The following is an 11,355-nucleotide window of genomic DNA, read 5'->3' as shown; positions in this document are numbered from 1 at the left end:
TTTTTTTTTTTTTGGAGTTTATGGCCTGGTATCTAGACATATATGTATGTATATACAGTGGGACATAGATATCTAATATATATGGTATTCCATTGTGAATGGTACCTCATTTATTTTTATACATAAATGCATACACTGGAAAGAACAAAATGTCTTCAAATTTTTAACGTGACAACGTCTTATAATTCGATGGAGCCGGCTGCACGCACGAAAAACATGACTCATGCGGCGTTACCTCGCTCTGAGGCATTCCATTTAAGGCTTGAAGTGCAAGCGAGAGCGCGAAGCGACAGAGAGGCACAATTGGACTCCGCGCTCTTCAGCGTTCGACATCTGTCTCTCTCCTACTTGAGTGAGCGATTCGTGCCGTTGTCACGTTCAACTATCGTCAGTAAACCGACTTTACAGACAACCGATTTTTTTTTTGAGGATTTTTATGTCAGTGAGATACTGAGCTAAAGTAAACAATAATAACCTAATATTTTTTTTTTTTTTTTTTTTTATTTTTTTTTTAATATTATGGCAACAGCTTCAACTTTATGCCAGTTTCAAGTAAAAGGTTGGGAAACTACACGCGAAAAAAAATAAACAAAGACATCAGAAGGAAATAAAGGGATAAGCTGGTTAAAAATAAAATATGTACATAAACATATTACATCTTAATATTATTATAGATTATGAAAGAAGATAATACATTATAATACAATAAAGGATAAAGCAAAAGGCAGGAGATTTTAGTCGGAAACGGAACATGAAGTGATTGTAAAGAATTCAGAAAGGAGGTACGGTCATATTGGGAACAAGAAAAGAAAATATGGTCAAGGTCACCAATATCTTCTCCACACTCACAAATATTACTATCAATAATACGAAGCCTTGCTAAATGATGAGGTGTACAAACATGTCCTAAACGCATTCTGGAAATGATAGAAGTGACAGTTTTAGAACTTTTAACCTCAAAGAACCATGGTCTACTGGGGATCCTGGGTTGAATTTCAGCATAATGTTTGCCTTTGAACTTGCTGCTTCTCAACCAAACATCATTCCATGACTCCCAAAGATGGGTTTTCGGAAGAGCAGCTAAATCATGACAATAATTAATGTATGGGACTATGTCTCCATCCTTTATAGCTTCTTTAGCAAGCTCATCGGCTTTCTCGTTTCCTTTAATTCCACTGTGACTTGGAATCCATGCAAAGATAACGGTGTAATTTCTTTGAGAACATATTAAAAGCTTATCACGTATTTCGCAAATAATAGGATAACAAAGTTTCATTTGGAAAGGAAATTTTTCAAGAGATTGTAGTGCACTTTTTGAGTCTGAAAATATGATTGTACTTTTAGATTTTAATAAAATAACTAGTTCTAAAGCTTTTAAAAGAGCAAAACACTCTCCAGTAAAAACCGAGGATTCAGGAGGAAGTTTAATCTTTTGAATTATTTTATGTTGCCAATGAATTAGACCAACTCCAACACAATCATCAACAGAGATTTTAGAGGCATCTGTAAAAATATAATCCCAACCTTCCCAATTTTGTTCCTCAACGCTACTCATGAAACGAATATTTGTTTCCAGAATATCTTGCTTACGGACGCCTATATTATATCTTATATCCGGATCAAGAATTAAAGAATTGAATTGTGTCATAAATATGGGTAATGATGGAGATCGATGAATGCGGCTGTGTAATGTTAAAAATTTACGAAAGCTTATTATTAGACATGGTAATGATTTGTGACGCCAGTAACGGGATGTATAAATAATATTGTTCAATTCATGCAGCCTTCCATGTAGAGGGTGGTTAGAAAACTGCATAGATTTGAACAAGAATCGATCACTTAAAAATTGCCTTCTTAATTTTAAAGGAGGATCGCAGCATTCTACTTGTAAAGCATTGGATGGGCTTGATTTCATTACTCCTGTCACAATTCTCAAAGCTTTTGACTGAATGACATCAAGTTTTTTACTTCCCAAGACACTTCCTCCATCTAAGAGAAATGTGCCATAATCTAAAACAGATCTTATAAGAGCGTTATACACAAGTTTCATAGAAAACGGATGAGCACCCCACCATACACCTGAAAGGCATTTCATGATGTTAAGCAGCTGTGCACATTTCATAACAACATGTTCATAATGGGCAAGTCCAGACAATTTTGAATCCAATATAACTCCTAAAAATTTAATTTTTGTTTGGAGTGGCAAAGATTGACCATTGAAGGTCACATTTATTATAGGAGTTGTGCGTTTTTTGGAAAATACGACTATAGAACTTTTGGAAACTGATAGATCTAGGCCATTTTTAACTAACCAGATATTAAGACAATTAAGTGAACTAGACATGGAATTGCAAGCCTTAACCACAGATTTATCAACGGAATAAAAAAGAAGATCATCTGCATATTGTAGCACATTTATATGGGAATTTATAGATAATTCTAAATCATACGTGTAAATATTATATAAAAGTGGGCTTAGTACCGAACCTTGGGGAAGGCCTTTAAAAACTGTACGCTTTAACTCGGTAATATTACCATCTTTCTGAACGATTAATGATATGTATCTGCATGATAGTAAATTGATGATAAAACGTATTAATAACGTAGGAACCTGTAGCTCTAATAATTTGCGTTGTAGAATAGAAATGTTCACATTATCATAGGCGGCAGAGATGTCCAAAAAGGCAGCAACAATATCTTCATCACGCGAAAAAGCTATGCGAATATCTGTGGTCAATATAGCTAAATTGTCTATTGTAGATTTTGACTTCCGAAAACCGTATTGACTATTGGCTATTAAATTATTGTTTTCTATAAACCATTCCAAACGATTCTTCACAAGATGTTCAGCAATTTTAGTTAAAACGGAGGACAACGCAATAGGTCTATATGAGGCAACATCATTGGTAGGTTTGTTAGGTTTTTTAATCGCTATAACTTCTTGAGACTTCCATGTTTCAGGAATATTACCTGTGACCATGACGGAGTTTATTAAATTTAAAAAATACATTAAGGCAGTATCACCAAGATGAGATAAAAATGAGTACATAATACCATCCTGACCAGGAGATGAATCTTTAACATGTGAAAGCACACCTTTCAATTCATGTAATGAAAAAGGAGAGTTTAAAGAGGAAGTGTCATCTATCAAAGACGATTCCAAAGGAAAGTAGATCGATTCAGCAGCTGATGGAGGAGCTAATCTGTCTAAAAAGGCATTTGTTAAAAAAGGGGGAAGTGAAGACGATGATAAAGATTCTTTGAAAGCAGATCGAAAACGTTTAATACTTGTCCAAACTTCTGAAGGGCACGTAGAAGGAGATAAAGAAGTACAAAAATTTTTCCAGCCTGCTTGCTTTTTATCTCTGAGGAATTTACGTGTGGTACTAATAACTTCATTGAGAATATCTAAATTTTCATTGGACATGTCCTCAGCATAGACTCTCTCAGCTTCCTTTCTTCTGCTTACAGCAACCATACATTCTCTATCCCACCATGGAGGAAAAGGAATCTTATTTGACGGATTTCGTTTGACAGAAAAAATCTGATCGGCAGATTCTATTAAACATGTAGCCAAAGCTTTAGAGGAATTGGTCTCACCACCGCTAACTAATTCAGGCAAATCATTTATTTTAGATTCGACAAGGATTTTAAATGCAAGCCAATCAGCATTATTTAATTTATATTTCACACGAGGTTGTCGTTTTTGATAAGGAGAGCGTCTAATAGGTGAGGATATGATAATCGGGAAATGATCACTGCCAAAAGTAGATGATGAAGTGTACCAAGAACGAGAAGAAGCAAGATCTGGAGTACAAATTGATAAGTCAACCGCGCTAAGCTTTTCATTAGGCTTTGTACGTCTGGTTGGTGAGCCAGTATTAAGTAAACACAAATTATGTAAATCTAATATTTCAACTAAACGTACACCATTGGAGTCAGTAGTGCCACAACCAAACATTTGGTGATGAGAGTTAAAGTCACCCAATAGAAGGAATGGACGACTAAGTGAAGAAAGTAAATTATTAACGCTATTGAGAATAACAAAAGAGGAACGAGCTAGGTAAATGGAAACTATAGAAATATTATCAATTTTTATGCCGACAATATTAATGGCATCATTAGAGATTAATGAAGAAAACGCTATTTCAGAAAAATTAATTGAGTTCCTGACAAGTAACGCTACGCCACCATGGCCATCAAATCTATCATCACGCAAGCAGGTATATCCTGGGATCCTTAATAGGTACCCTGGCTTCAACCACGTTTCAGATAACGCAACAACAACGGGAGAATGTTTATTTATCAAATATATCAAATCATGTTTCTTTGGAACAACACTCCTGCAATTCCATTGAATTATCTTGGAATCCATTATTTTTAATAACATTAACTGATTTAATTTTTTCATTAATAGAGGCAACGTGGGACGGTTTCAATAAGTTTGAGTTTATTAAACTAGTTAATAATGCTAGTATCATTTCTAATACATCAGATTTTTCTTCTTCTTTATTTTTGTGTCCAACCAGAGCACTGCCATTTTTAGGCTCTGGAACTTGGAAATCTTTTAAAACATTATAATGAGCAACACGATCATAACCATGTTGTGGTTTACGAGGAGAGCGAGGTTTTAAGAATATTGTCTTTTTATTTGAGGCATTAGTAGAATTATCACGAGATACAGACTTCGCTGCGGAAGGATATACGGGTTTTGGTACTTCCGGAATTGTTGAACTTAATGCATCTGCGTATGAAGGCTTAATAGAAGAAAAATATTTACTGGCTTCGGCATAAGACATGCAGCTCTGAGCCATTTTAACTTTGATTTCTGTCTGTCTCACAAATTCTGGACATGACTTATCTATCGCTGAATGGGACCCTTCGACTTCACACATTACACAGTACAGAGGATCTTTATCTGACCTGTCACATGATACACCTGCATGTTGACCTCCACAGTTATAACATATTGGAGTCTTAGAACGACATTGAACTTTGGTATGACCATAACGGCAGCATTTATAGCATTGTATGGTAGGATAAATATATATTTCTACTGGAAGAGCATTATAACACATGAAAATCCTTTTTGGTAAAACTTGCCCATCAAATGTTAATACAACTGATTCAGAGGGTTTCCAAGAAACCGAGTCATTAATTTTTACCTTGCGATTCAAACGTCTTATTTTAAGTATTTTGCCGCAGCCTATAGGTACGGATACATTTTGTTGAACTTCCTCTACACTCCAATCTACAGGGACCCCGCGAACTAGACCCATTCTTGTTACGCTGAAAGTGGGAATGAAGGCTTTTAACTTTTTCGTTTCCAAAAGATTGCAGTTAAGAAAATTATTGGCGTCTTTATAATCGGAAAAGCCAACTACGCACCTGTTTCTTCCTATACGCTTTACACTTCCGGGAATAATATTATTAAATTTGTTCTGCTTTAAAAAATTGCCAAATGTTATTGGATGGAGAATAGTCCCATCGTCAGGTGAACTTTGAATACGTTGAACATGTATAAAATAAGGGGAAACATCGGTAGAAACATATTCAGCACGGCCAATCGAACGGGGGTCCGTATTGGTTACTGAAGTTGTGGTGTTGTTTAAATTTCCCGCGTTAGAGTCTTGAGAGATATTTGAATTTTCCGTGTAAGATGTTGATGGTCGAGAGGATGTGCTATGTGAATTATTATTATTTTGCAAGTGTGGAGATGACGTGGATTGAGATATAGGTTTTGAAGTAACCTTTTTAATTAAAATTGACTCATCTTCTACATTGCATAAGCTTTCGCACTGACAGTAATCACCGCTAGAGCCACTACCTTTCTTTTTCTTAATTTTCGTACATTGCCGACAAAGGCGCAAATAACGTGTTCGTTTACGACTTCCTTCACCTGTTTGAGATGATACCGAACAATCGGTATCCATTTTGTCAAATTCATCTTGTGAACCAACAGATACATTTGATCCCACAGGGAGATTCAAGCCAACAAGGCCATCATCCCCCCGACCTAGATCGGGGGGCTTGTTCATACAATATTTACAGAAATTACAAAAACTTACCGACTACACGATGACACTATACACAAATATGATATAAAGATTACATATAATACAAAAATTAAAACTACCAGCTTATCCTCTGCGTTTTAACTAGTAAAATTAAATTAAATATTCAACACCGTGAAAAATACGTCTACCATGAACGAAGTTTCCCGCGCTTTTTTTCTAACCTAATATTTATGTTTAGACTTGTTGCTACAATAATAATTATTAATACATATACGTTTGGATCTGTGGTACTTTGCTTGTCCCGTCTGTTGTAGAGTAGGGCCAATTTTATAAATCTTATTTGACATAATATGTTAGTTTTAGCTTCAGACGGGTTCCCGGTTCAGTGACAGACTAGACTCAAGAATAAAGAATTAGTAGACTAAAAATTGTTTATTAGTTTTAGAATGGTTCATTAGTGAAATAAAATTGTACTACTACATATATATATAAACTACCATCTATTAACATTATTACAATTAATATGTAATCTAAATTTAAAATATTTTAAATAATTGTGCACTCCTCCGAATAATTAAATAATATATATTATTGTCGCCGTTACAAGGTTTCGTTATTAACTTTTAAAGAGGTGTCAAATGAGATTTAAGTTCAATTGGGCTTACTAAATAGTGACTATCTACTATATTAGTATATTATATTAAGTATCTATGCGTTTACTATAAAAAAACGTATAGGCTGGCCTAAAGGTCTAGATACCAGGCCATAAACTCAAAAAAAAAAAAACGTATAGGCTATAACATTTTAAATATATGTTTATTAGTCGTATTTTTCACAAATGTTTATGTTTTTTTTTAATTACCACTTGTAAAAGTAGGATTACAAATCATGAATCCTATGACGTGAGTATTAAATAGATGGTATCTTTTTATATCGATATACTTATCATTAGAATAGTTACCGAGCATTACTTATATTTCGTTTCTATTAACTTGCAGAAATATTAAAAATGTTCTCAAGCTAAGTGAACGCGAATTGTCAGGCAATTCTAAAAGTTCTTGGCACGATCAATATAAAAACAGCGCTTGGATATTTATTGGTGGACTGCCTTATGATCTCACAGAAGGCGACATTATTTGTGTATTTTCCCAGTAAGGATAAATAAAAACTTTTTCAGTGTATGTTCCTCATTCATTAAGTTTTATTACATGTTCCTAATTTACAGGTATGGAGAAATTGTTAATATTAATTTAGTAAGAGACAAAGCAACTGGAAAATCGAGAGGGTTTGCATTTATCTGTTATGAAGACCAAAGATCAACTATATTAGCTGTTGATAATTTAAATGGAATTAAGGTTATTGTTTTAATTTACATTGCTTTTAAAGAAATCTCCATTATATGCGCAAATTATATTTTCATCTTTATCAGAATGTATTGTATGTATTGCAATTTTAATAAACATTAATATAATAATTTAATCTACCTACAGATATTAGGAAGAACAATAAGAGTTGACCACTGTGAACAATATAAAGCACCTAATGCTGAAATGTCAAAGCTGGATGAAATTACAGCTTCCATCAGAACAGAAGGATGTGCACCAAGTATTCAGCATCAACCTGTGACAGATATCAAAAAGGTTTCAATTTCAGATACAAATTTATGCCGGTACTGATTGGCAACTGCCCAGGAAATACCTACATTGTCAGTGTAAAGAGCATCCCTTTCACTGTCGTCCACATAGCAATAAATGTTGCTAAGTTACAACATATCATTGATATGCAGAAGAAATAGGGTTGGGGATAGGATACAGCCTTGTGGGTTTAAGGTCGGAACATGCTCCATCGCTGACAAGTTTGGTGCTCCAAGCGGTCCAGTTCCATAATTTTTCGGGGGCTCATAGGCTTGAAGCTTCGAAAGAAGTGTTTTATGCCACACCCAATAGCAGGCTTATGCTATATTCAAACTTATATATCATAATAATAATAAAGCATAATTATTCTTTTACAATTCAGAAATTGCAATGGCTAATAAAACGAAAATAATAAATGCTGAACTTTCGAGTTTTCAAACAGTAATATAGCAGTATTTCTTATAATTTTATGTTAACGCAAAGCCAATAGAAAAACTAAAGAGATTGCATGAATTCCTTTTCTCTTTTATTACAACTTGTAATGAATATTGAGTATATAAAAATCTTTTACAGGAAAAGAAGAAAAGGACACACAAAGAAAAGAAAAGTAAAAAGAAGAAAAAGAAAAGTCGAAGTTCAGATTCTGAGTCATCTAGCAAATAATATGCATATCTTTATAATGAAATAAAATATTGACCAATTCAAAATATATTATTCATATAATTCTGAACCAATCCTTTGTGTATCTGCAACAGTAATAACTATAAGGTGCTCTACACCTATATAGTGACGATCGCCCATTCATCGTAGATTGCCCCTGTGTTGCTAATGTGTATGTAGCCAAAGGTTCTGGGTTTCGATTCTGACAAAATAAGTAATTCAGTGTCTAGGGCTTATTAGGTAATCGAACAGGTAAAATTATCACAGCTGTTACAAAGTAAACCAATTAGGGTAATCTTTGTATTTAATGTTCAACAGTGTAATTATTATGTTGGAAATTTCTTAGTTTTCTTGCAATAAAAAATTCACAACATTATTAGGAATTTATCTAGTTTCTAAACTTCGACACTATAAATCTAAAATTTTCTAACAGAATGTAATAAATACATTAATCCAACGCGTATAACGCGATGACACTATTGCATACAATAATCTAATTTGAATTATGATTTATAACTAAGTAACTGTATGGATATAATACACTACATATTTATCTAGCTCTAATATAATATATTATATATATAATAGTGTAGTGAGTAGGGAGCCAGATCTGGCGTCAAGAAAAATCAATTCCGTAGGCGGTAGCCGATAAGCGCAGTACATTGATGGATTTAGCTTTATTAAATTAGTTACAAATTAAATTCTAGTTTAAAGAGTGGCTACTGTTTAAGAACATCGAGTTACAACATTTGCAAGATAAACGAGGCTAAATAATGTCAAATGTCTTGGAGATTTTAATTTTTGCCTCGGAGAAAGCGGCGCGCATAGCTCGGTCTTGTGCCAGTAATAACAACTCGATTTTAATAGCTGAGAAAAGCAATGATGCTAATCCCCGATTTGATAAAGATTTCAAAACTATTGCTGATGTATTAGCCCAAGAAGCGGCCAAATCATTGATAGTGTCATATATACCCGAGCTTAAGGATTATGTACGGGGTGAAGAATGCTCAGACATAGGTGGTGTGACAATTTCCTTGAAAGAAACCTTACAAGGAACAATTGATTTACTCAAAATAATTTTACCTGAAGAGACAGCTAAATGTATGGCTGAAGCAGCTCACAGTGATATAGAAAATATGGAATGTGGAACTATTCCCAATCTAGGACCAATTGACTATTCAGATTTAGGAGTCTGGATTGATCCAATTGGTAATGAATAATAATAACCATTTTTTAAAACACAATGAAATGGATACAAATTGTTATATACATCCTACTAAGTGTGGATTGTATTGTTGTTGTAGATGGTACAGCAGAGTTTATTGCTGGAGTCCGTGGAGAAGCTAAACCCGGTCATGGTCTTCAGTGTGTCACAGTTCTTATAGGGGCATATAAAAGATCTACTGGAGAGCCTGTTGTTGGTGTAATTAATCAGCCATTTTACAATGGGTAATTTGATAATATGTATATTATTCCATAATATGTGGGCACTCTCATTAAATTCACAATTTAATTTATACTGATAGACCAAACTATTTAACTATTATTCAAGTTTGGCATTAGAATTTTTGTTTGGCAATAGAAATTGTATGTTAACAGGAAATTTAATATCTAATACATATTAAGGAAATAGATGTATGTAAAATGAATGTCTAAATTTATTTCAGTGGCACAGGAAGGGTTATTTGGGGCATAAATTATGGTGACATAAAATTATGTTCTCACGAAAAAAGTACTTCTTCACCAAGAAAAATAATTTTAATGAGTAGTGCTGAAAACGAAAATGTAATAAACAAGTTTCAGGATTTAGGTTGGGAAATACAATCTGTTCCAGGAGCAGGACATAAGCTGCTCAAAGTTGCTTTAGGTAATTTTTTTTAATGTATTTTAATTAAGATAGCATTTGACGACTCATTGGTCTAGTGGTTAGTACGCCTGTCTGCGAATCCATGGGTCCCGGGTTCGATCCCCGGCTGAGACAAACATCGATGTGATGAGCATTTGGTGTTGTGCTTAGGTCTTGGGTGTTTAAATATGTATTTATATGTCTATCTATCTATAATAAGTATGTATATCCGTTGCTTAGTACCCATAACACAAGCTTCACCAGCTTAGCATGGGACTAGGTCAATTGGTGTGAATTGTCTTAAAAAGAAAAAGCTATTTTAGATATTATTCTTAGTCTAATAATAAGGTTCAATTAGCACCACAACATGAAAGAACTTATTCTAAAAGCTAGAATTTCATATTAGTTCACTGTAAGAAATGTAACTTTACAGGTGAAGCAACAGCATACATTGTTTCAAAAGGAACAACATTCAGATGGGATACATGTGGACCACATAGCATTTTATCATCATTGGGAGGTGACATAACAAACTTCACAGATTTTTCTCTTGTAAAATATAATGATCCTGATAATTTGGATACCCAAATGTACTGCAATAAGCATGGAATTATAGCATTTATAAATCAACATGTATTTGAAGAAATACAACAAGTTTTAAAAGAATTTGTCTAATTGTATTTAACATTATTTCTAATTTTAGTATAAACACATTGTTTTTTTCCTGTTTTAAGGTAAATTATTTTTTTGCAACAAGCTTAGCATTTTTTTAGCTTAGTAATATTTAAACGCATTTTTCTCTGTATGCGCAATTCCTAAGTCATATACATATTAAGTGAAAGTCAGCTTGATTAGCTTAGAAATCCAGTTATTTATTATTAATTACTAATTATATTTCTTATTATTAAAAAAAATCAGTGGCGCTACAACCTCTTTAGGTCTTGGCTTCAGATTTCTGAATCAGGTTCATGATCATTCTTAAATCTAATAGGCAAGTAGGTGATCAGCCTGACACGCCGTCAACTTTTTGGATCTAAGACATGTCGGTTTCCTCACGATGTTTTCCTTCACCGTTCGAGCAAATGTTAAATGCATACGTCCATTGCTGCACAACCGGGGATCGAACCTACGACCTCAGGTATGAGAGTCGCACGCTGAAGCCACTAGCCCAACAGTCCTCGTTTCATATTATTGCCGT

At 33.9% G+C, this 11,355-nt stretch overlaps 2 protein-coding genes across 2 annotated transcripts; both read left to right on the top strand.

The window, feature by feature from the left end:
- The first annotated feature begins 6,790 nt into the window (after window positions 1-6,790).
- On the top strand, window positions 6,791-8,351 carry LOC125063249 (RNA-binding motif protein, X-linked 2). Its single transcript, XM_047669590.1, has 5 exons — window positions 6,791-6,919; window positions 7,016-7,168; window positions 7,243-7,372; window positions 7,508-7,657; window positions 8,225-8,351. The coding sequence occupies exons 1-5, from the start codon at window positions 6,906-6,908 to the stop codon at window positions 8,312-8,314; spliced, it is 537 nt and encodes a 178-aa protein (XP_047525546.1). The 5' UTR covers window positions 6,791-6,905; the 3' UTR covers window positions 8,315-8,351.
- Window positions 8,352-8,648: 297 nt separating this feature from the next.
- On the top strand, window positions 8,649-11,070 carry LOC125063248 (inositol polyphosphate 1-phosphatase). The gene is made up of 4 exons (XM_047669589.1): window positions 8,649-9,520; window positions 9,616-9,760; window positions 9,979-10,178; window positions 10,591-11,070. Exons 1-4 carry the CDS (start codon window positions 9,085-9,087, stop codon window positions 10,830-10,832), a joined length of 1,023 nt encoding a protein of 340 aa, XP_047525545.1. The 5' UTR covers window positions 8,649-9,084; the 3' UTR covers window positions 10,833-11,070.
- The last annotated feature ends 285 nt before the right edge of the window (window positions 11,071-11,355 follow it).

The sequence above is a fragment of the Pieris napi genome, chromosome 3 (assembly GCF_905475465.1).
Source record: "Pieris napi chromosome 3, ilPieNapi1.2, whole genome shotgun sequence".
In the NCBI taxonomy this organism is placed as follows: Eukaryota; Metazoa; Arthropoda; class Insecta; order Lepidoptera; family Pieridae; genus Pieris; species Pieris napi.
The sequence above is the reverse complement of the archived record's forward strand: the minus strand, read 5'-3'. Positions and strand labels throughout refer to the sequence as shown.

Bases quoted from the DNA above. Each gene is read 5' to 3' on its own strand.
- LOC125063249 (XM_047669590.1), top strand. The intron at 7,169-7,242 runs GTAAGGATAAAT...CCTAATTTACAG, and splicing joins ATTATTTGTGTATTTTCCCA to GTATGGAGAAATTGTTAATA. The intron at 7,373-7,507 runs GTTATTGTTTTA...ATCTACCTACAG, and splicing joins ATAATTTAAATGGAATTAAG to ATATTAGGAAGAACAATAAG.
- LOC125063248 (XM_047669589.1), top strand. From the start codon at position 9,085: ATGTCAAATGTCTTGGAGATTTTAATTTTTGCCTCGGAGAAAGCGGCG. The intron at 9,521-9,615 runs GTAATGAATAAT...TTGTTGTTGTAG, and splicing joins AGTCTGGATTGATCCAATTG to ATGGTACAGCAGAGTTTATT. The intron at 10,179-10,590 runs GTAATTTTTTTT...GTAACTTTACAG, and splicing joins GCTGCTCAAAGTTGCTTTAG to GTGAAGCAACAGCATACATT.